At 41.1% G+C, this 25,312-nt stretch overlaps 1 protein-coding gene across 6 annotated transcripts in view; it reads left to right on the top strand.

The window, feature by feature from the left end:
* AUTS2 (activator of transcription and developmental regulator AUTS2) overlaps window positions 1–25,312 on the top strand; it is a 1,109,507-nt gene that overhangs the window by 323,079 nt on the left and 761,116 nt on the right. Inside the window, exon 1 of one of the 6 annotated variants that reach the window (XM_027042417.2) lies at window positions 16,987–23,770. The exons of the other annotated variants lie outside the window; for them this stretch is intronic. Coding sequence (XP_026898218.1) covers window positions 23,723–23,770 — 48 coding nt within the window. The 5' untranslated portion in view covers window positions 16,987–23,722. Of the gene's footprint in view, window positions 1–16,986; window positions 23,771–25,312 lie in introns of those variants that run through there. 6 annotated transcript variants of the gene reach the window in all.

Genomic DNA, 25,312 nt, shown 5'->3' with positions numbered 1-25,312 from the left:
CAGCGCCTCTTGTTTTATGAAGCAAGGAAAGCAGGCTTATTGAGTAGACCATCTGCCTGTCAGTTTTCTCACGTGGGTTCTCGGCTCATTGAAGATCCTGGGTGGGCACTCCAGTTCGATACCAGAACTCACACTGCTTTTCTCAGCAGCCAGAGTGTTCAAGTGTTAGCAGTGATGCTTGTTGTCATTACAGATGCTCTGTGTGACTGTAAATGCTGGGCTTGAAAGGATTGAAGGAGGAGCCATTGCGGCTTTGATAGGTGTCAGCTAATCTAGTGCTGATCCTCATTCTGAACCTGAGTGTTAACACCAATATCAAGCTGCAGGGCAGTTACGTGGTGTGCACAGATTGGGGGAATACAGGGCCTTGGAAGTTTTGTGCTTGCTGACTTTATAAAACACAGAAAACTGCTGGGCGCTTATGTGACATTAGATAGAACATTTATGTTATGTATATGAGCCTCTTGCCAAGAAAAGCCACTGATTGTCTCAGTGTAAGTATTTGGATTGTAAAACTCTAATTGATTATTAAGTGACAAGTAAGATTCTAGTCAAAGTTGCTAAAGGATGTCAAGGTTATCTAAGAGCATTGATTTCTACTTTGGCTGTGGAAATGCCATAGAACTCAATTATTAAAAGTATATTTCTGAATTTCTACTTAAGGTACTATAATGTAAAAATAAAATTCTAAACAAGGCCCAACTGTTATTCACTAAGCAAATACAGTTTTTGTATCTATCACTGTGAGTTAGCCATACAGAAAAATAGAATATGTGTCCTTTGTATGTGCTCTTCTGCCCAAGTTTCCATTTGAGACCATGAAACACGTTGTTAAATTTGAAATCGTTGGTACTTGCCATCTTACAGATAAAATTTGTTGTGCAGGCTTTCTAAGCTTGTTTGCTTTGCTCTGCAAAGGGAAAACATTACTAACAGCTTGCATGCATTAGGCTGTTAATTTGTACTAGAGTCTGTGCTAACCACTTTATTTGGATTATCTCATGGATTGAAGGTAGGCACAGTTATTATCCTTGATTTACAGATGAGGAGACTGAGGCACAGAGAGATTAAGTCACTGACTCAAGGATACACAGCTTGTAAGTGGCAGTACTCTTTATAACTTCCATTTCATAAAGTTCTGTGTTCTTAAAAGTGCTTTAGAGTTTCAGGTTTTACTCTGTAGTCTTTCTCTAAGTCCCACATGTAAGAAAAAATCAAAGCAGATCTGTGGTGTATTTTTAGGGACTTCTACTCATAAATGAAATGGTTGTATGCCGTAATTATATTATCAGTGGCAGTTTTTAATAGCAACCAGCAGCAGCTCAGCCGCTAACCTTTATCCCTTGAGGAGCCAAGTAGTTAAGAAGTAGAAAAGCCAGTGAGGTGGTGGCCACTGCAGCAAGCCGCCAAATAGCTTCTGGGACTGAACTGCAGTTTGCTCAGTCTACTTCACTAGATAGCGTTGTTCAAAAGATAATCTTCTACTCCTTTACCTACCTGGCTGGCAGGCATTCACAAGAGGGCTCGTGCCTGGGGCCTGTAGAAAATATACCCCCATAATGTCAGCAAACTAGTTTAAAACACCCCAGCTGTAGTATTATTTGTGCTTTTCAGAATTTCCCTAAGGAATCTCATTAATCCTGCAGACATTTTGACAAACAGGAAAGGGTAGAACAGAATTATTATTTTCCATCTTTTACGACACCTGTGTTGTCTCTTAGTCTAATGTCACTTCAAGAACTCTGTGCTCTTATTTCCATTTAGAAAACAAGGAAATTGAGACTCCGTGAAATGAAATACTTTGTGTCACCACCTTATGTCAAGACATTGTTTGAAAAGGAAAAAGTAAAACACTTGTATTTGCTGATTTTATCTTTTTACTGGCCACCTCACCTTATTATAATTTGGACTTATCTACATCACTAGAACATCCCAAACTAAGTGAAAAATAGGGTGGATATAACCTAGTATGTGCATACAGTGTATACAGTGCAATGTACAGAAGGCCGAGTGGAACATTCCTGAAGGATGGATGGTTTCCCTGCTGTCTCATGCCTCATTAGTAATGACACACCCCAAGGTTAGGGGGTCCGGTTACTGTGTCACGTGATTTTCACGTTTCACCTCCTGTAATTCTCACAACACCATCCTGTCGGGTGGATGCTGGTTTTATCCACATTTATATAGATAAGCTGGCTGAGACTCAGAGAAGTTAAAATGACTTGCCTGTAGTCATGAAGCTAGCAATTAGCAAAGCCATTTGCTTTTTAACCACTGTGCAATTTTCCGTGCCCACTAAACTACGTAAAAATGTTTACTTAAGTTTTTTTTCCTCTCAGTTCAAACCACCACCAGATATACATTCTAAACCCAGATTGGAGTGTGTTTAAAAATATGATATATTCTATATTTGATTCTTTATAAAAAATACTCTGTTTAGTCTTTCCTTATATTATCAGGAAAGTTGCTGTTCATTTTCCTAAATCTGAGTTGGATGTCATGTTCTCTGGGAACCTTCCTTGATTCTGTTCTCCTGTGTGAACCTGTAGCCCCTTGTAACATAGCCTTTAGGATTTTCCCTGCTTATGCTCAGGGCTTTTTTAAAAAGCAAGTTGTCTGGTTCAGTTATTATTTGCCTTTATTTGTATTGCGAGCACCTTGTTGGTACATGGTTCTCAGTAGATGGTTAATAGATGTTTGTTGAATTGAATCAGATGTTTAATAACTGTTTGAAATTAATTACAATATTTACTTTTCGGTGTGCACTTCAGGCACTTCAGGAAGGTCATTGCAGCATTAGGTGCCTATGCAGACCCTCAGTTTTTCAGACTGGGAACCAATGACTTGCCATTCTTACAAGAGATCAGTTGAATGTGTGATTGGGGCTGACTTTTTTCTGAATGTTGCTCAGAACACAGTATTATCTTTCTTTTTAAGAGTGCCAGTGATACTGTTACGATGAACAAAATAAAACGTTTTTATTTTAATAAAATAAAAGCTTTTTAAAATATAGGGTGTCTGCAGCATACTTTGAGTAGCAGTATATATCCCAAATTTCAGAAAATCCAGTTTTCAAAGCTATACTTTATTGACTTCTGTCCTATTGAAAATAGAATGAGCAAGTAAGTGGAGAGAACTTGGATTTTGGAGGTAGCTGCCTGAGTCAAATTCTGGTTCATCCATTTCCTACCTCTTGACTTTGGACAAAATAGTTATTTTCTTCAGCATAGTTTTCTTATTCTTAAAATGGGAAAGGACCACGGGGCGCCTGGGTGGCTCAGTCGTTTAGCCTCCTTACTTCAGCTCAGGTCAGGTTCTCGCAGTCCGTGGGTTCGGGCCCTGCGTCTGGCTCTGTGCTTGCAGTTTAGAGCCTGGAGCCTGCTTCCGATTCTGTGTCTCCCTCTCTCTCTCTGCCCCTCCCCGACTTGTGCTCTGTCTCTCTCTGTCTCAAAAATAAATACTAAAAAAAAGTTTTTAAAACAAAAAAAAAATGGGAAAGGTACACAATGGCTGATTTTAGGATGAAATATACTGGATGGAAATGTGTAAAATTATTTCTCAAAAAGAGATCTGTGATTTCTCTGTGGTGGCTTTTGGTATATTTTCATTTCATTTTAATTGAATACTCTTTAATTTTAATTACATTCTTAAAAATAGAGTAAGCATATATATTTTCTTAACATACAGTGTTATAGTAGTTTCAGGTGTACAGTATGGTGATTCAGCAATTCTGTATATTATTCAGTGCTCGTTATGGTAAGTGTATTCTCAGTCCTCTTCACCTATTTCACCCATTCCCCCAACGACCTCCCTTCAGGTGACCACTAGTTTATTTTCTATATTTGAGAGTCTGGTTTTTTTTTTGTTTGTCCCTTTTTCTTTTTGTTCATTTATTTTGTTTCTTAAATTCCACCTATGAGCAAAATCTTACGGTATTTGTCTTTCTCTGATTTATTTCACTTAGCATTATAATACCCTCTAGAGCCATCCATGTAGTTGCAAATAGCAAGATTTCATTCTTTTTTTATGGCTGATATTCCATGGTGTGTGTGTGTGTGTACCACATTTTCTTTTTTTTTTCTTTTTTAAATGTTTATTTTTCAGAGAGAGAGAGAGAGAGAGAGAGAGAGAGAGAGAGAGAGAGAGAACACAGGTTGGGGAGGGGCAGAGAAAGAAGGAGACACAGCATCAGAAGCAGGGTCCAGGCTCTGAGCTGTCAGCACAGAGCCTGAGGCAAGGCTCGAACCCACAAACTGTGAGATCATGCCCTGAGCTGAAGTTGGATGCTTAACTGACTGAACCACCCAGGTGGCCCCTCTTTTTCTTTCTTAAAAAAGTTTTTAAAAAATGTTTACTTATTTTGAGAGAGACAGCATGAGTCAGGGAGGGAGGAGGGTCAGAGAGAGAGAGAGAGAGAGAGAGAGAGAGAGAGGAGAGAGAGAGAATCTGAAGCAGGCTCCACACTGTCAGCTCAGAACCTGATGTGGGGTTTGAACTCATGAAACTGTGAGATCATGATCTGACCTGAGATCAAGGGCCGGACACTCAATCGACTGAGCCACCCAGGCGCCTCTATACCACATTTTCTTTATCCATTCATTTGTCGATTGACAGTTGGGTTGTGTCCATATCTTGGCTATTGTAAATAATGATGCAGTAAACATAGGGGTGCAAATATCTTTTTGAATTAGCATTTTCATATTCTTTAGGCAAATACCTGGTAGTATTACTGGATCACATGGTAGTTCTGTTTTTTAATTATTTTGAGGAACCTCCGTACCATTTTCCACAGTGACTGCACTAGTTTGCATTCCCACCATCAGTGCATGAGAATTCCTTTTTCTGCACAAACTCAGAAACACTTGTTTCTTGTGTTGTTGATTTTAGCCATTTTGACAGGTGTGAAGTGATATTTCATTGTGGTTTTGATTTGTATTTGCCTGATGGTGAGTGATGTTGAGCATCTTTTCATGTGTCTGTTGGCCATCTGGATGTCTTCTTTGGAGAAATGTCTGTTTATGTCTTCTGCCCATTTTTTAAAAAGTTTATTTATTTTGAGAGAGAGTGTGAGCAGATGAGTAGAGAGAGAGAGAGAGAGAGAGAGAGAGAGAGAGAGAGAGAGAGAATCCCAAGCAGGTTCCAAGCTGATACCACAGAGCCTGGTACAGGGCTTGAACTCACGAACCCATGAGATCATGACCTGAGCTGAAACCAAGAGTCAGACACTTGACCGACTGAGCCACCCAGATGCCCTTCTTCTGCTATTTTTAATTGGATTTTTATCATTTTTGTTGTTGTTGAGTTGTTTAAGTTCTTTATATACTTTAGATACTAACCCCTTACCAGATATATCATTTGCAAATATTTTCTCCTACTCAGTAGGTTTTCTTTTGTTTTGTTGGTTGTTGGTTTGTTTTGTTTCATTGTCTTTGCTGTGCAGAAGGCTTTTATTTTGATGTAGTCCCAATAGTTTATTTTTGCTTTTATTTCCCTTGCCGCAGGAGAAATATCTAGAAAAATGTTGCTAAGACCTATGTTAGCAACATTATTGCTTGTGATCTCTTCTAGGATTTTTATGGTTTCAGGTCTCACATTTAGGTCCTTAATCCATTTTGAGTTTGTGTGTAGGTGTGTGTGTGTGTGTGTGTGTGTGTGTGTGTGTGTGTGTGTGTATGTGTGTGTGTGTGTGTGCACAGCACGTCACTGTCCAGTTTTCCCAACACTATTTGTTGAAGAGACTGTCTTTTTTCCATTGCATATTCTTGCCTCCTTTGTCGCAGATTAATTGACCATATAATTGTGGGTTTACTTCTGGGTTCTATATTTTGTTTCATTGATCTGTGTGTCTGTTTTTAGGCCAGTACCATACTGTTTTAATTACTACAACTTTGTGGTATGTATCTTGCAATCTAGGATTGTGATCCCTCCGGTTTTGTTCTTGTTTTTCTAGTGTAAGCATGGTGAGAATTATTTCTCTGATCACCTCTCATAATCAAGCACTGCCACAGAATTTGTGGTCCAGTTTTCCAAGTTTAGATCAAATAACATCAAGATGTGCTCTGTATAGATTTTGTAGGAGTTTTATTGAAGACTGGGGATCGAGTCATCCATAAATGGCAAAGTCATGCCATAGCAGTAAATACCACATTTACATATTAGCACAAATTCTAGCTTAGAAAGGACAGATTTGAAGATCATAGCAGTGAGTATGGTAGTAAATGTGCAAGGAAGAATTTTTTTCAGTTACATCAGTGGTTGTTTCAGGTACCTGTTTTAGTGAGATTTCAGTATTGCATTTTACTTAACCTTCAACTCAGCAAAAAGTGTTATGAAAGTTTTAGGGGAACCTCTTTAAAATGGCATCCTAAGTTTGCTCATCAGCTGTTGTAGCCAATTATAAGGTCTGATTATCTGGGCCTCCTCCAGTCACTGGTTCACTGGTTTTAGGTTCTTTGAGCTGCTACCATGGAGCTGGACCTCCAGGAGCTTCTGCATATCTGTTATGAACTCAGGGCTTATTCTAGAACATCTTTTTTTTTTTTTTTAAAGATTTTTATGTACTTATTCTTAAAATTTTTGAATGTTTATTTATTTTTGAGAGACAGAGAGAGAAAGAGCATGAGAGGGGTGGGGCAGAGCAAGAGAGAGGGAGACACAGAATCTGAAGCAGGCTGTAGGCTCTGAGCCATCAGCACAGAGCCCAGTGCGGGGCTCAAACTCATCAACCAGGAGATCATGACTTGAGCCAAAGTCGGACGCTTAACCACTGAGCCACCCAGCCCCCCTCAAACATCTTAATTTTGAGAACCTTGGTCATATTAACTTCCAGTATTTCTTGACTGAGCTAAGTTAGATGTTGAGAATATCATGTGATTACATTTCTTGTGTCTTTAGGCCTTTTTGTTTCCAGAAGAGTGTTGTAATTTTTTATTGTTTAGAAAATAGGAAGGACAGTAGTTTCTGAGTTCTTTGCCTTCTGATCAGGATTGTATTTTCATTTTATCCATTTGTGCTCTGAAATTGCAGAGCTAGGTAAGAGCCTGTGCTACTTAATAGTGTACCTAGAGCCACTGAAAGCTGAGAATGGGGACAGTGAGCCTCTCTGATCATATAGAGTGGATAGTAGCCGTCACTTTTTACTTGGTTCCTTTGTGGCCTCACTAAATCCACACAGTGAATTAACTAAGGCTGTTTGAGAAACAGCCAGTGAGCTAATGAACACTTTTATGCTTTTTAAAATGACTATGGGGAGTCTGATCAGAAGAGGCAATTCCAAAATGGCAGCTGGATTTTCATTGTTCCTCTGGGACTTGCATTGAGAAGTATGCTTTTAGCTGATTTTCCCTTTAACAGGAATTCATTAGGGCTATCCATTAGCCAATGAACTATAAGAAAAGGGAGTAGGTTAGTTATTTCAGAGAGGAAGAATGAGACTTTAACTCTTAGCTAATTATAGTTGGGTGGATGAGAAAAACTCCCCCCCCCCCCCCAAATCTGGAAAATTGATTTAAAGACCTTGGATTTTGTTTAGAAATAAGGAAAAGCAGACTGTTTTAGTCACTTAAAATTTTGTGTTTCTCCTTAGATGTACCCAAAGAGATAGTGCCCAGATTTTAATTTCTAGGTACCTCATTAGTAAATTGGTTTTTGTATGCTTTTATGGCACTTTCTTATTTCTAACGATTGAGACTTTTTTATGTAATTTTTCCCTGAAGGGATAACATTTACGTTTTTTTCTCTTCCAAAAACAGTTAAAGTGTGAAAGTATTAATTTATACTTGTGCTACCCATACTTCTTGATATAAAGATAAAAAAGATACTAAATTAAAAAATGAAAATAATCAAAGTGAAGCACTCACTAAATTATTAAAATGTTAATGTGATTACAAATGGAAATAGTTTATGGGCAGTAGCAGGTGGACTGAGACTCCCCCCTCAACTATCCAAAAAGTTTGGACAATTTGAGGGAGAGGAAGTGAATTCTGGAGTAGTCCGCTTTCTAATTACTTCTGCTATTTAAAATCTAAGTAAATTAGTGAAAAGTGCACTGCACTTAACTAGTAGTCATAATGGTAACTTGAGTGTAGAACTCGCATGACCTTGGGCATGAGTTTTTGCCTCTCTGGATCATAGTTTCCCAATCGTCTGAACTGTACTATTGAACTAGATCATGGTTCTCTGTTATGTGTTTTCATGGGAAATGTGGCAATATGTTAGGAGCTGTCTCAAGTCTCAGTATAATCCCAGCAGATGTATCCTTGCATATTTGTTTTACCTGAGATTTTTGCCAAAACATTAATTTTATACTTTAAAGGAAACATACCGAAGACTAAATGACATTCAGATGTATTTATATGGTGATGGGATGTATCACCAAAACGGAAAGAAGTATGCTAACACCAGGTCACAGAAAAGCATTCCCTGGTTTTGTATTTACTGTTCTCTGCCGTTAAGGGCACTTTCACGGACAAATTTGATGACATTAGATGATACATTTGATAATACATTAGATGACAATTAAAATCTTCCTATTCTAAAGTTGCATAACTGTGAGAACATTTACATTTAGAATCACCCTCATCTTTATGCAAAGAAGAGTTCATGTATTTTATTTCCATGAAACCTATCTCCATGTTGTTTGATAACAGCTCTTTTAAGAGATCCTGTCCTGAAAGGAAGGGACTTAGTGTTGGCACTGGAGGGTGGCGCAGTGCCATAAGCACGCAGACACTCCTGGTACCACCCTTCCAGCCCCTCTGTTCCTCCGTTGCTAATGCCCAATATTGTTGTGTTCCTTTTTTTCCCTTCCATTTCAGCCTGGATTGTGGCAGAATGGAAATCCATGTTTCTGAATTTAGTATGGTTTTTTTTTCCCTTTGTCCTATCTTCAGCAACAATATAAATACTCTGATGGCAGCTGCTGTATTAAGCCCAAGAGCTTAAAAGATTAAAGAAACCACTAACAGCAGTCAGGAGGAAGTTTAAGGGTCTGTTTTTTCTGAAGGTTTGCGTTTTCATTCTGGTGGTTGAGTAGAAAATTGCAAACAGGTTGTGTTCAGCAGCTGGAATGTTCTTCCACATCTGGGGAGACCCAGCCTTCTGTTCATTTCCCATTAGTGGAAGGGTAGCCGGCCTGAGGTGGAAACTGCAGGCAGAGATATTAGAATTCTTTGTGTGTATAGTCAGTAGAACTTTTTTGTAGAATGTTTTCATAGAAATGCCAACTTGTTCTCCATTCTTCCACTAGCTTTACTGAGTTCTTAACCTCAAGGCAGTTGCTGAAGAGAGGCCCAAATAAGATAATATATGTACCTCCCAATGACTTAACCCCTAAACAGGAATTGTTTTGGTTCTTAGTAAATTCCTACGTGGGAGTCTAGAGGAGGCCTGCCCCTCCACCTTTCTCTGCATGTATCTCTCAGGCTTTTATCCTAGGGAATTTAGTTTGTGGCTGCTAAAACCCAGGAGGCCCTGCCTCCATGATGCATCATAGGTTCAGCCTGTGTTATACATTTCCTGCTTCTTACTCCTGATGGATATTTCATAGGGTGAACCTGAGGAAATCCAGAACATCTGCTGATTTGTTGATGGATCCTTAAAGTTTTTAGGGTTAGATGTAGGTTACTTTACTCTTCCTGTGTTTGTTTGTTTGTTTTTTACCATCATTTGTCCCATTGCGGTTCGTATTTTAGAGCTAGATGGGGAGCCCGCAATGCCTTCAGGTGCTGAGCGGATGTCGTAATTGTGTGACTTTTCCCTTATGATGTAATAGAGAGGGGTGGGGCCGAGGGCAGACTGCAGTCTTGTTCCTGCTTCAGGCAGTCAGAACCATTTGAAAAAAAAAAAAAAAAAAGGCAATGTGCTGGTCAATAAAATAGGACTGTCAGTTCAATTGGTATATTTTTTTAAAAAAAATTATTTATTTTGAGAGAGAGAAAGTGCAAGCGCACAATCAGGGCAGGAGTGGATAGAGAGGGAGAGAGAGAATCCCAAGCAGGCACCACAGTCACAGAGCCTGATGTAGGGCTCAAACCCACGAACCGTGAGATCATGACCTGAGCCAAAATCAAGAGTTGGACACTTACTGATTGAGCCACCCAGGTGCCCATCACCTGTTCTTGTTGGATAACTTCCATATTTTGTAGATGGGGAAAGAGAAGCTGAGAGTTTTGCTTTCCTCAAGGTCACAAAGCTGGCCAGTGGCCCAACTAGGTCTAGAACCTGTTCCCCTGGGCTATTTGAGAAAATCAAATGGTCCAAGTTCAATCATTAGTGGCACTTGTGATCGTATGTATGCACAGACCAAGGCTTTATTGTTTGGAATCTAGTATTTTAGGATTATTAAAGCTAATCTAGCTTTTAGAGAAACCAAATGGATTTTGGAGATTGTAAAGAACCCATTGTGATGGCTGGAACGGCTCTTAAGTGGAGCACCCAGACAGTTCGATTTGCAATTGTTCTGTAACACCATATGGATTTCCAAGTAAATACATTTTGCATATTGCTTACAAATTATCTTCATGAATAATGAAAGCTGTGCTACAGGAAGCTAGAGATTATGAGAGGCCTTTTTTCTTCTTCTAAACTGTATTTCATTCCTTTGTTTCTTTTGCTTTTATTTTCTGTGGCCTCAAGGGTATGTGTTTGAGTTGGAGGGTGATTGGGAGGGAGAGTGCTATTATAGGTTTTTCAGCATCTGTGTTTTTTTATGAAACCATCTCTTTCGCTACCAAAGAGGGCTTACTAGTTTGAATACGGTACACTCTGGACCATGCTTTCTCCTGTGCTGATCTGTGCTATGTTTTGTTTAATTTCCTTTTGTTTAACTAAGCTTCCTTAACAGAGTTGTGTGCTTCTCTAAGGGAACGTGTCCTCTGCCATTAATACCTACTATGTGCTGGGTACTCTCTGGGCACCTCCATGATTGCCAGTAACTCTCCTAAGGTGTTGTCATCTCCACATTTTAGGTAAAGAAAGCAAAGGCCTAGAGATTGTGTCTTCCCTAATTATACACCTAGAAAGTGTAGAACTGGCATTCAGATCCAAATCTAATAATTGGAGCCCAGAAGCCAAACTGCTTCTTTGCCTTCTCTCTCCTCACCTAGCATTTTGACCATTTGGAAACTCCTTGGAATGAGACGCCAGCACAATGTGCTGGCGTCTCATTCCAAGGAGTTTCCATATTCTTTTGTCTAGAGCATGGCTTTCAAAATGTTTTTCCCCAATCCATACAGTTAGAAATGCAGTTTATACCATGGTCAAGTGTACATGCTTGAGCATGCACATACACAAATGCATGAACAGCCATGCTTACATATAAAGCTGAAACAAAGTTTTATTAAATGATCCCTTCTAACATTTCCTTTTCTGTTCTCTTCCACTAACACACACACACACACACACACACACACACACACACACACACACGGTGGTCATTACCCATGTAATTGATTTTATGACCCAGGACACGTGTAGTTGAGCACTGACTGGAGTGGAGCTGTTGACCTAGGACACCTGTAGTTGAGGAGCACTGACCTGGAGTGGAGCTGTCTAAGGTGGGATACATGCCTCCCCCTCCCCATGGGAATTTTAGGATAATCCATTTGCGCACAGGACAAAATAGTAGAAATTATGTTTAGATTTATTATCTTTAAGGAAGACACATGGAACATTATTGGAATTTAGTATTTGAGTTGGCATCTATTATCTGTGGGATAGTCAGTGCCCCATGGGGGGGGGGTGGGGTCAGGTGCCCTGAAGGGAGAGTGGAAGTTTTACAAAATGGCAGATTCCCTCAGCCTTAATTAGCCTTTTGTTCACTCTGTTGTGGACATGTTCCAGTTTGTATGGATCAGAAAGTGTGTTGCCAGGTTATACAATTCACTTTAAATTAACCCTCATGAAAAGGACCAGTGATTTTAAAAATTCCTTCAAATTAACTGTGGAATTAGGTACAAGCACAGGGGATATCAGGAAAATTGTTGAGTGTATATTGCCATTCTTTTTATGAGCTCCTTATCAACCTGTTACTAAGTACAGACAGCAACTACAGAATCGTATCTAGTAAGAAGTTGGCCAGAGAGTTAAATTATAAAAATAATTGGGGGGCGCCTGGGTGGCTCAGTCGGTTGGGCGTCCGACTTCGGCTCAGGTCACGATGTCGCGGTCAATGAGTTCGAGCCCCGCGTCAGGCTCTGTGCTGAGAGCTCAGAGCCTGGAGCCTGTTTCAGATTCTGTGTCTCCCTCTCTCTCTGACCCTCCCCCGTTTATGCTCTGTCTCTCTCTGTCTCAAAAATAAATAAACGTTAAAAAAAATTTTTTTAAAAATAATTGGGAACTGAGGTTTATATCCATGATCATTAATGATTGACTTTGGAAGTTGTATCTTGAGATAATAGCTAATGCCATTATGTGGAGTAAAACATTAAAACCTGTGTTCATTTTATCTATATAATCACCCTGATATTTATTTGGATATTTTGTAACATGTAAAGTACATCAATGTCATATAAATAGTTGCATATGTATTAAAGGAATATGCTCAAAAATTTTTTTTAATACTGATAAGGGTTTAAACTCAAAATTATGTGGAGATTATTCATGGTCTGGAGAACTGCCCGTAGAAGTGTCCAGTAATTGTTAATGGGTATCTTGGGATCCAGATGAAGAGTGAGAAGAGAGTAGGAGACAGAGGATGGATGTATATGGACAAATTAGAGAACAACTCTCCCCAGGTGGATTCAGTTCTGAGGGCACATGGTTTGGCAAACAACCAGTGCCTTTGTGCACATCACAAAAGTCTCCCCTTTCTCCTGGCAGAGCAGAGCAGCCCTGGGTTAGGGTATGTGACTTGGCAAGAGGCATGGTGTAGAATTTTGTCCCCCCTCCCCCCCCCCCCCCAGTCTTTCATCTCATTGCAGGTGTAGCTTACATAAGCAGGTGCAGGTACCAGTCCCAATGCTGAGGAAGAAGAGTGACCTTGGGAGACACTGATGAATGTAGGGAACAACAGCCACCAGTCCTCCCTTGTATTTCTTTAGTCATTCAACTAGGTTTTTATAGAATACCTATTCTGTGCTAGACATGTTCTGCAACAGGAGGCAGCAAACTTCAGCTTGATGGACAGACCTGATCTGGTGTCTGTTTCAGTAAATAAAGTTCTGTGTGGAACATAGCTGTACCCCTTCGTTTATGTGTTTTCTTTGGCTACTTGTGAGCTATAATGGCAGAGTGGAATAATTCCAACATAGTGTGGCCTGCAAAACCTGAAGTGTTTACTAACTGCCCCTTTATGGGAAAAGGTTGAGGACCCCTGTTCTAGCACATGAATCTGTACTTGCTTCTGGTGCCACTCCACAGTAACTGAGCCATGGACTTTTTGGCTTCTCTTGCTTGCCCTGCTTGTCAGGAAACACCTCCATTGGAGCCATGGTAGGGCACATTAGGGCAGAGGGGCAGAGCTAAAAGCATGAAGCCAGGGCACATCCATTGCTTAGGTGTCCACACAGGTAGTGTAGTGCAGAGAAGAGAACCAATGGCTAAGAGTCTGGAGACTGTGGAGACCTATGACCTTCTCTTCGGGTCTCTGTTTCTTTCATTCTGCAAGTAGGATGTCACACTAGGTCAGTGATTCTCAGACTTGAACCAGCATCAGAATCATTAATAAGGCTCATTGAACAGATTGCTGGGCCCCACCCCACCCACCCAAGGTTTCTGATTCCATAGGTTGGGGGAGGGCCTGACAATTTATGCTTTTAACAAATTCTAGGTGTTGATGCTACTGGTCTGGCAGCCTGCGCTTTGAGAGCCACTGGATTAGATCTTTAGTAAGAAGTTCCTGGAAGAGTAATTAGTCATCCTCAGATAGGCAATGTGCTGGACTGCTTTTGGTAGCCTATCTTTGGCATTGGCAAGGGAGAGGCTAGGGTGACACTGTGAGAAATGATATTTGGAGAGGCCCCATATCCAAGATGCCTCTGTGATATGTAAACCAGAGCCATCCTGGACTAACTTGTAAATTCTCACATTCTGCCTATACAAGGGGGGATCTACAGGCTTCCTCTTAATAATCAGCCATTCCAAATTTTGCCCATTGCCTCTGAAATTCTAGACTCTCCAGTGATCAGTCTTTTAGGGCACTGTGGAAGAATGAAATCTATAATGGCAGATTTATTTTCATCCTGTCTTCCCCATTCCTCCTACTATGACTGCGGTTCCCTTCCTTTCTCCTTTTAAAAACTCTTCTTCCAGTTACTTTTTTTCTAAAAGTCATTTTCTTGGTTGCAATAAAGTGGTAACATTTCAAGATCTATAGGAAGCCCTATGGTGTGAGAAACGATGCAAGTTACTTGCAGGATAACCTTATCACTCTTCTCAGAAATTCTTGAGAGTATTCTATTGTCCTCATTTTCAAATGTAGTCATTATAAATTGGGCATCAAAGAAGCTAAGTCATGTGTGACCTGTAAATTTAAATATCCATGAGGATGACCATCAAAACCATGCTACCCAGGTTTTTTTGTTTTTTGTTTTTTGTTTTTTTTTTTTAAGTTTATTTTGAGAGGGAGGGAGGGAGTGAGGGGGAGTGGTCAGGGGCAGAGAGAGAGAGGGAGAGAGAGAATCCCAAGCAGGCTGTGTGTGCTGTCAGAATGGAGCTCTATGTGGGGCTCGATCCCATGAACCTTGAGATCATAACCTCAGCCAAAATCAAGAGTCAGATGCTTAACCCACTGAGCCACCCAGGGGCCCCAGGCTGCCCACATTTTGGCCTCTTTCCTCTGGCCTTCATTCTGCTTCCTTCTGAGTGCCCATTCTCAGTGGGATCTTGGCACACTTGTCACCCAGGATTGCTTTTACTTAGAAAACGTGAACTTTAATGTCCTGTCCTTGCCATGGTTCAGCATTTCATACCTTGGTAAAGCTCTCTGGTACCTCCTTTCTCTGCCAACGGAAATAATTCTCTTCTCAGAACTATTTTTGTATCTTAAAAATCTGTATACTTTGTGCTAGATTGTAGTGGTATGTTTCTAATTCCTTTATTATAAGGTAACCTTGTAAAAGTTATTTTGTCTCATTTTTAAAGGTTTCTATGGAGCCAGGTACTGTGTTTGGTATAAAGTAGGCACTGAGTAAGCAACTGTTGAACCAGCTAAAGAATGGTTAAGATAGTGGTTTGATTTCAGTTCTGTCTTGCTCACAGGGCTGTATTCAGATCTCCCACTGGCCTTGGTTTATTTATATCTAGTCTGATCTGGTTGAAGAAGGAATTGTTAGGGGGTGGTGTCATTTGTGCGGTCTTTGTCTCTTTTTCCGTATCCAGTATGCTATTAGTGATGACTTTTTGTCAAAATGCATTGCTTCTTTGTAAACTAGAGTTCAAACAAAATAATTTTAGACAATATCCTCAGAACATTTGGAAACATGACATTTCAGATCTATTTTCCCCTTTTCGTTACAAAAGTATATACAGCTATAATTACTAATTGCTGCACTCTAAGTAGAGACAGATGATACGTATGTTTGTGACAATTTTCCAGAGGGAGAGCTAAGTAACCAGGCTCATTTTTCCATAATGTGAATGTTATTCACAAACTATTACCATAATTGATGCACCAAGCCACTGGAGGGTAAATAATGTGTTGTGTGTGGGAAGCAAGCTAGTAGTCAATGAATATTAAAGAACAAAACCTCATTTTAAAAGAGAAACTGTAATTATAATCATTCTGAATTCGTACTGCAAAACCAGTTAAAATAACTTGGCTGCCATTTATCTATGTAAGTGTGTAAAAAAGGAATAGGTATATGAGTAGAGTTGTACTGAAATGTGTGTGTACATACACACATTTTTGTAAAAAGACACATGTCAAACTTCAGAAGTAGTCATTTTTCAACGACCTTTGATGCAGAGATGTGAACATGAGCTGAGTTTATCAGTGAAATTTATATTGATGGGAAGGAGCACAATTTCAGTTTTATCTTTTGCTTTGCAGGTGTTTTATGTCTACCTGGAATGTCTTGTTCCTTTCCTTGACCAAATCAGCTTCTGTATTCTTTTCAAAGCTCCTTTTTCATAGCAAATCTTTCTCATCCACCTTTAATCTCTCTCTTATTGCCTCCTAGATACTCATCAACTTCTGTGTGTGGTGTATTGATTTGCACTTGTGGGATTTGTTGGTTTGTAATAGGAGGTCATAAGTCACTTCCTATGTGTATCATTAGTCTCCCCAACCAGACGGCCAGGTCATTTCAGGGAGGGATGGCTCTGTTTCTGTCTGTGCATGTGCGAGTTGCTCCTTCTGCTCCTCACCGATCACCGTCAGTGCTCTCTGTGCCTGTGCTAACTCCCTAGGAGGTCTGTTGGTTATCTCTTTTTGGCTGTCAGATGCTGCATTATTTGTGTAAAATCTTTGTTTTGTGCTTGCTTACCAGCATCTCTAAAAAATGGTCTGTAACTGGAAAGAATTAGGTCCTTTTGGTGTGGATGGATGAAGTGAGGGAGCACTTAATCAGGAATGTGGACTATTACTTACATGAAATATATAACCTCCCCAACTCTGTCAAGTTCTGAAATCCATGGGAGAGATGCTGCCTTTGTTTCTTGGTTTTTAATGTTTTTGATCCATATGTTTTAGATGTAGATGAGGTGATTGGATCAAGCTTAGATACTTTTTATATTTTAAAGTAAGTTATAGAATATCTATTCTTAGGAACTTTTTCGAAAGATCTCTTCAACATTGGTCCTGTTATTGGTTGCTATCTCAGTATATTTTGATACCTTCCTTCAAATACATACCTGTTCCTTTTGTATGGGCTTCAGTTGTCTTTTCCTTATATAGCATTAAAAGTATGGACAGAACCTGAAACAATTTCTTAGTTCAGATTTCCATGGCTCTTAATGTCAGAGACAATTTATTCATCTAGTTTACCCAAATGAACATATTTCATTCTTAAAAAAATTTTTTTTAATGTTTATTTAATTTTGAGAGAGAGAGAGACACAGAATCTGAAGCAGCTCCAGCCTCTAAGCTGTCAGCATAGAGCCTGACACGGGGCTTGAACCCATGAACCGTGAGGTCATGACCTGAGCTGAAGTCAGACGCTTAACTGACTGAGCCACCCAGGCACCCCTGAACATATTTCTATAATAGAAAAATGAATAAATAGAATGTTCCTTAACATGTTGCGTGTATAGACAGAGCCCATTTTGTAAAGCTGTTTAATTCTTCCTCTCAAAAGAGGATTATTGGTTTCCTGCCTTTAATCCAGTCTTAAACAGTTTGACCTTTCTGATGGCTTTTTTGGAATGTTCTGAGGAAAAAAAAATAACAAAACTCACACAACCTCAAGGAATTCTAAGTATCGAAGTTCACCTCTATGAAGGTAATTGGTTCAGAAACTGAGTATTATTTGCTATACTTCAGTGCATGGTAATAGGTCATTGTTCATGCATCTAACTCTGGGATAGCTTGAGTTTGTTTGCCCACGTAGTAATTATGACAAGGGAGGAACATTACCCAGGAGGGGACTCTTTAGAGGGGAAGGTGGCCTGCAGCTGACCCTGTGGAAGCCGTTCTTCTCCTCCTCCAGTCTTCCTGCAAGATGGCTCTGTGTCTGCTGAGACCTTTTTCCCACCTTGAGAATCCTAGGTGGGACTTTGGCCTGGTTCCTTCAAGGACTCTGGAAACTACTTAGCTTGGAGTGGTGCCGTGTGAGTCTGTTCTTGGCAGCAGGCCTTGGCTTTTTTCCTGCTAGGCCCTGTGCCTCTTAGGAGCAGAGAGCAGGTCAGATGCAGATAACACAGGCACGATGCCGGTCTCTGAAATGCTCAGCTGATGTGTATTTCTCCCTCCCCCTAAGGGTTTAATGAAGAACACATTTATCACGGAGTGTAATGAGTAAGAAAGAACATGTGGCTTTTTTTTTCCTTTCTGCTGAATAGCAGAGAGTAGGATAAAAATCTCTCTGTTTACAAGTCAGCTGTATCTCTTTGTAAGTTGTGTTCAAGTAATTTTAAGCTTTACTGTTAAGCTAAACTTCTAAACAGTTTCATTTGCAAAGTCTTTCTTGGAGGTCCAAGAGAAGCTTTTGTGAGGATTTGAGGTCTGAGATGAGAATTGTGAGTTAAGTCAAGGTAGAGTTGTGTGTGTGTGTGTGTGTGTGTGTGTGTGTGTGTGTGTGTGTGTGTGTGTGTGGTTTGCATGCACATTGTGTGCATGAATGCATGTGCTTGCTTGGGCAGGGACAGGAGTGTTGAGGAACAGAGGAAGAGTCTTTGCCAGCAGAGGAAACACCATATTCGAAGGCTGGAAGACTCCTGCAAATTTTGACGGATAATGAATCCTTGCAAAGGTTTTACAAGAGCTGTGACCAGCCCTGTTTGCTGAGAAAAGAGAAAGTCCTTCAGCGCCCATCATACCTCTTCAGCCTCTCTTAACAAGTGTTCAGATGCTCCGCCAGAGGAAGTGGTGTGTTCCAAGTACAGCTGTGATGGAAATGGAGTTCTTTTAGTGCAGCTGAAGCAGTTCCTCCACACAGACTGTCCCATTTTAACAGTAAACTGTCTGTTTAAAACGAAACAAAACAAGCTGGCGGGAGTTGGAAGGAGAAGGAGTTTATGTCAGAAAATGAAAATGAGTTGCTGTAGAAGGCCTGTCTTGGTTACGGTTTCAGAGTTATTAAGAGGACTCAATTGCTAGTTTGTTTTATCTCTGTGCATGTTTTTGTGGACTTTAATTCTCCAGAAAACGTTAAGGATAAAACAGCAGTCATGTTTTTATTAGGGAACACACTCCTGTTTTTGGAAATGACTGCCTTGCAGCTGACAGGCCATGCCATTTCTCACTGGTGTTTGCCAAGGAGCTAGGGAGACTCAGAGCATCTTCCCTGGTCTTCTTTCCCTCTTCCTTTTGGCAAGTCAGGCTTTGAACATAATCAGAGTGTGATTAAGGCTCTATTACAGCAGGTAGAGGGTCTGACTTGAAGTCTAAGAAGTGGTATTTTGATTGTGTTTCCAACTGACTATAGCTAAGAAGCAAAGGTTAGGAGGTTGTGATATAGTTGAAGGTGACACTGCTTTTAGTTTTTGTTAAGCTCAGTTGTGAGTCTTGAGCTATGTTAACTGCTTTACAGACACGGGTCCATTGAATTGTCACAGAAATCCTCATGTTTAGGTAGGTTTGATCAGCCTCAGTGTACAGATGGGGAAGCTGAGGTTGAGTGAGATAACTAGTTTACAGTTAAACCCAGCATTTGGCGTGGCCACTATTGGAACTGAGGTCCCTCTGTCTCCAAAGCTTTTGCGGGTAACCACTGACTGTTGCGTTATAGTCTCTCTCTCAAAGTAGCCTTTTCTTCCTGCCTTCATCACTTCTTGTCTGTCCCCTCTTTTAAGACGCTTTAAACAAAATGTAATCAGAAATCTACCTCTTGAATTGACCCTCGTCTCCTTATGTCCCATTAGGCAGTGCCTTATATTCATGCAAATATTAGCTGTTTTGAGGGGAGAAAGTAAATAGCGATTCTATTTTAGCTCCCCTTGATTCTAAGAGAATTTGTGTTGTGTTATTAATTCTGTCTGTTCCAGGATCCTACTAAAGTGACCAGAAATGTGTAACACAGTTATAGTCCTAGACGTATTCTCAGGGATACCCTTGGGTGCAGTAGCCTGAAGCCAGGCTAACCAGCCAGAAAGACTCATAGACCCAGCTTAGCCACTGACTTTCTGAGACCTTGGGGAAGTCACTTTACCTCTCTGGGCATCACTGCTTTCATCACTGTGGTGTTTGACCCAGGTCACTTCCCAGTCTAGAATGCACAACCTTTATCAGGGCACTAAATAGGTCACATGTGGCATGTCCTTGTATGCCCATTTGTTTACAGAAGGGATGCTTAATGAAATAGAAATTCATTAAAAAGCATTATTAAATTCTTACATTTTGTGTTTCTTCAATTAATGAATACCTGCTAAAATTCAGTATGTTATCAAATGGGGACTTCCTTATTTCTTTTTATTATTATTATTGTTTTTATTTTTATTTTGAGAGACAGATAACGAGCAGGGGAGGGGTGGAGAGAAAGGGAGAGAGAGAGAATCCCAAGCAGGCTCCACACTGTCAGCGCAAAGTCCAACGTAGGGCTCAAACTCACAGACCATGAGATTGTGACCTGAGCCCAAACTGAGAGTTGGCTGCTTAACTGACTGGGCCCCCTAGGCACCTGAATCCTTCTTTCTTTTTAATTAAAAGAGGGCCTCATGCTAAAAGTTAGACATTATTGGTTTTCATGAACTTAAAAAAAAATTTTTTTTTAACATTTATTTGTTTTTGAGAGACAGAGCACAAGCGGGGGAGGGGCAGAGAGAGAGAGAGAGAGAGAGACAGAATCCAAAGCAGGCTCCAGGCTCTGAGCTGTCAGCATGGAGCCTGGCGCAGGGCTTGAACCCACAAGCTGTGAGATCATGACCCGAGCTGAAGTTGGATGCTTAAGTGACTGAACCACCCAAGCACCCCAGTTTTTACAAACTTTTAAAGTCTTTTCCCAATTAGAATATTCGCTAAGCCTACAAAATGAGTCTAAATACTTGATTACCAAAATTCTGGCTTTTGGTACTCTTTCATTATCTTATTTTTTCCTCTTCTCCATGAGCATTTGTAGTTACAATAAAAGGGGGAAAAATCGTGAAGAAATGAATTGACCTCTAAAAGAACCAATCGCCCATAATCTGTCCCTGAACCCCGAATGCCATGCTGTCACATCTGTAAGTATGGTTGGTCCGTGGTCACCCAGTCATCTTTCCCCTCCGCCTCCCTCTGTCCTGTGAAACCCTGCACACCTCACCTTCCTTTCAGACCACAGGCCCCTCTGGCCTGCCCTCATTCCTCACCCAGCCTTGTTATATGGGAACCCCTCACTGCTTCTGTTCCTGTTCTTGTCTTTCTTCCACTTCCTTCTGGGAACGTGTCGGCTGTCTGCTGTCTCTTAAGCTTCTGTGTTCCACTTGAATGAATTAAAATTCTGTCTGAAATGTTACCGTTTATATAGATTACATAATGTTATGTAGGTATTACAGTGGACCTCAATATCTGAAGTTTTTTCATTGCTGCCCATCAGTGCATTTATTGAGTTTCCTTCTTTGTCCCTTTGGTAGCAGTTCCAGACTGTCTCCACGGAAGGCTGCAACGCTGGCAAACATTTATCAGGAACTTACCATGCTAGAGAAAATGTGCTAAGGACTTTACATGCATTGTGTCATCCCCATTCTTGCCGTGAGACCTAACTTTTCCTCCCTCCATCCCGTCCAGCAAGTACTCGCTGAGCCTCAGCCGTGTCCACGTACTGGTCCCAAGTCACAGGCTGTAGCTGTGATGGAGGGAGCCTGGGACTTGGCTCTGGAGAGGCTTCCGCTTCAGAGGGAGATGCGAGAAGTAAATAGGCAAACGGCACATTGTACGAGAAGTGCTCCAGAGGGGAGATGTTTGGTATGTGACAGATGCACCCACTGCAGGATCAGGGGTGAGGATGAGGACAGCGTCTTAGAGGAAGTGACAGCTAAGCACCAATCTAAAGGATGAGAGAATGTGAGTTAGGTGATGAGATAGGGAAATGTAAGGGTGTTCTTGGAAGTAGAACACCCGGATTCTGGAAAGACTCAGGGAACTGAGAGGGGCCAGTACGAATAGAGCCATCGTTCTCAGAGAAATTAGTGGCCTTCAGGTGTGAACCCCATTCGCTCCATTTCCTGCCTCCGAAGTGATTTACACCCTCACTTATTACCTCAAATTAGAACCCGCTGGGATCCTTTATTGTCCATGCGTGTTCGGAGGTGAGTTTTGACACCCTCGCCAGTCTCAGTAGGAAGTTTGGGTGCCTGCAGAGGAAAACCTTCTTCAAAAACATTATGAGAAGCTTTATGATTATTGTGATGTAGGGGCAGAGTGTTTCAAGAGGGCTTTTCAAAGACAATCCCTCCTAAAATTTGGAACGCAGAAATGAAGCCGCTGCTTAGCCTGACGGTGTGGAATAGCAGTTTCGAAAATGGACGCATGTCCCTTTTCAGTCAAGACATTTAGTAAATCACATTTTGGCCTCAGCGAATGTTACGCCCTCAAACACCTCGACTGAGGAAAGCATGATGTACCTCGGCTGAAGGGTCTGTAGGGATGAAGGGTCGGAGCTTCTAGGACACAAAGGTCGGGGATGAAATGATGGACCACACGTGCTCCTGGCCATTTGCAGATGTGAAACGGAGATAAACCCCTTGTGGACGTGGGCCCTCCTGATGGGCCGTACGGGATGCTCATTAGAACAGCCCACAGGTTTCACTGTCCCGTGCATCGTTTACAATAAAAGTGGGCACGAGCCAGCTGAGTGGGAAAATAGTTCAAACTGTTTTTTCAAACCACTTTGAAAGGTGGAAGCTGATGATAACTCAACCTGTTTCTCTCTGCAGGTGAGGGGAGTTTACATCATCCTGTAGACTGTAGTTTTAAATCCAGAGGAATCTTAATTATTTTGTATTTAATAAATATTTATCACTTGCGGGCAGGGGTGTGGGAAGTATGGACAGGAGATGTGCCAACCTGTTATTAAATAGTTTGAGGATCGCTGTTTCCCACGGGTCTGATTGTGTCTAGCAGATTATCTGTAGCGCAGCGGTGCACGTTCGCATATGCTAAAGCCACGCTCCTAGATCTCCCCCCTCAGTCTCTGTCCCTTCTGTTTCTTGCATCTTATAGAGTGGGTGCTGTGATTCTGTTTCACCTTTTTTTCTCCCCATGAAATCTTGAAAAGTTCAATGAGTTAATAGTGATAAAACAAAAATAAAAACACTGTACATTTCTGGGGGGGAAAATGTGCATATAAAATGTCAATCATCTTCCAAGCTGTTAGTTCCTGAGGCTGAATACCGGGAGCTGCTTTGGCAGCTAGTAGAGGTAAAAGGGAATGGCAAGAGAAAGCTGGCCCTGTTCTCCTCCTCTGGCTACAGGAGGTTGAAAGATGTTGTTTCAGCTGGAGAATTTAAAATGGATTCTTATTCGCTTTTTGCCGAAGAGACCGGACTGTTTTGAGTGTTGTAATCTTCTGTAGGCATGGAGAAAGGTCACCTCCTGATCTTGTTTTGGGGACCGTGGGGCTAAAGTTGTGGCAGAGTCCTTTATCTAGACACAGGCTCTTGTCAGAATAATGTTTGGCCAGGTGTTAATCTGTGTCCTGAGGGACCGTGCTGGAATTCATTATTCATCCGGCGGGAGTTGGGGTGGGAGGAGGAGGTGGGCCTTCTGGGAGGGTGCGGGGCCAGGGCCTGCCTCCCGCCTTTCCTGACATGTGCCATTTGTGAGGAAGGCAGCTGAAGCCCATTTGAGGAATTCTGTCAGCCAGCCAAGAGAGCAACGCAGAGGGAGCGAGCAGAGGGAGGGAAAAGCAGGCGGCTCAGGAGCCAGTCCTGGAGTGCAGTTTCCGGAAACACAGTGTTGTAGGTGCAGAGGGAAGGTGTACAGGAACGCAAAGGGGAAGGAGGCCAGGTTTGAAGTAGTGCATTTTCCCGTGTCTCCCCCCTTTGCCCCTCCTGTCTTTGAATACACGTCGTCCTCTGGAAGCCTCCGTATCTTGAAAGAAGCCTTTGCCTGAAACACGGCTTTTTCTTCAGTGTTGTACTGTTAGGTTTTTTCTTTTCCCTTTTATTTTTTTTTCCATCTTCTCTTCCTCCGAGGGCAGGAGGTGAGACAATGATCAAGTCAAGCTGGTTTTATGTTAAGTTCAAGTATGCAGAGAAGGTAAGTCAATATGTTTCCTTCTCCCTGGGGAAAGCCGCCACCTCCCTGCAGCCTTCTCATGTTGACGGGGCTCCTCCGGCTCCTCGGGGAAGCAAATGAGGCCAGAAGTTTTCTTTGTGACTGTGTTTCCTCTGGCTTAATGGTTCTTGCATGAAACGCGGGCTCTGTGCTGACAGTCTGACATTGCCATTGACCAGGAGGAAAGAATCTTCAAACCCTGTCCCAGAAGCATTATTCAGAATTTGAAGAAGGAAAATAATGAAACTGCTAACAGGAAAGACCGGCTATGCTGCTGTAGATCAAATAGACAGTTTTCAAGAGGGGTGTTTGTTGGGAAACTTGATGTGTTTTCTGATCTGGGACAAACTGACAATCACTTCCCGTAACCTGTAGCTTGCAGAGTCTTTATTTTTTTCTTTCAGTTATCTGACTTGACCCACTCCTGTATATGGAAGAAGAGCTTGGCAGTGTTTTTGGGGTGTAGGAAGAATACCCATTGTGACTAACCGTGTAGGAGACTGTCCTTTAATGTCTGTTGAGGGGATGGGGTTACATTTTTAGGGAAGCAGTGGATTTTGATTGCATCAGAAATTTTGAGATTACAGTTCTGTGTTTTAGTATGTCATTACTAGGCTCAGGGAAAGAAGTGTCTACTTCCTAACACATACTCACCTTACCTGAACACATTGGCCGTGTTTGATTCTGGATCCATATGTGTCACTTACTCTATTGGGAATTTATAGGGTTAGAAATGAGGCTTCCAGGGGCAACCTGAAATGCCTCCCTTTTGAAATCCTTTCTTCCTTGATTTGCTTGTTGATGATATTGGCATATTGACTGTAAAGTTAAGCTGAGACCCTAGAGAGAGGAGCCGTGATGTGGCAAGATGGAAACGGTGATGACTGTCATCCTACTTCTTATGATTATATATGCATAAGCACGTTGAAAAATCCCTCCTCCGTTCTTCTGGTTTAAAGAAGAAGTTAGTATACTTAGGGCTCATTTCCCCCACATTGTTTCTTTCTGTATGGATCTGCTTCTGCTGTATTTTTATGACCGCAAAATTAGTTACTCCTTAACCCGTGTATGTGTATACTAATCAAAATAAAGGATTTTTACTTAAAAAAGATCATCCTCCATTTTAAACCATTTGCACTGTTAACTATTAAAGTTATTATAACAAATACTATATAGGGTTGGGAAAGGTTACATCGTAGTTTGGGATTTACTTTATATTCTCCGTGGATTACTTTCCTTTGAATAGCCTATTAGCCATTGTTTGCTGTTACGAATTTTGATAAATTAAAACTGTGTTCTACCTCCTTTACCTTTTCCTTTCACCTTGAATGTCTTGCCATAGAAAACTGAAATTCAGAATTAAGAAATGAGAGTAAACTAGTGTTAAAGGGGGAAAAACATCTCAAGGAATGATCTTCATAAAACGGAAAAAGACAGGAGACCTTAAATTAGTTGCCTCATTTGAATGACCATATTACTATTTTCTTCAGCAACCAAACAAGGAAACAATGCTTCATACACCGA

This window comes from Acinonyx jubatus, chromosome E3 (genome assembly GCF_027475565.1).
Source record: "Acinonyx jubatus isolate Ajub_Pintada_27869175 chromosome E3, VMU_Ajub_asm_v1.0, whole genome shotgun sequence".
Taxonomy (NCBI): Eukaryota; Metazoa; Chordata; class Mammalia; order Carnivora; family Felidae; genus Acinonyx; species Acinonyx jubatus.
Note: the sequence above shows the minus strand (reverse complement) of the source record. Positions and strands in the feature narration are given on the sequence as shown.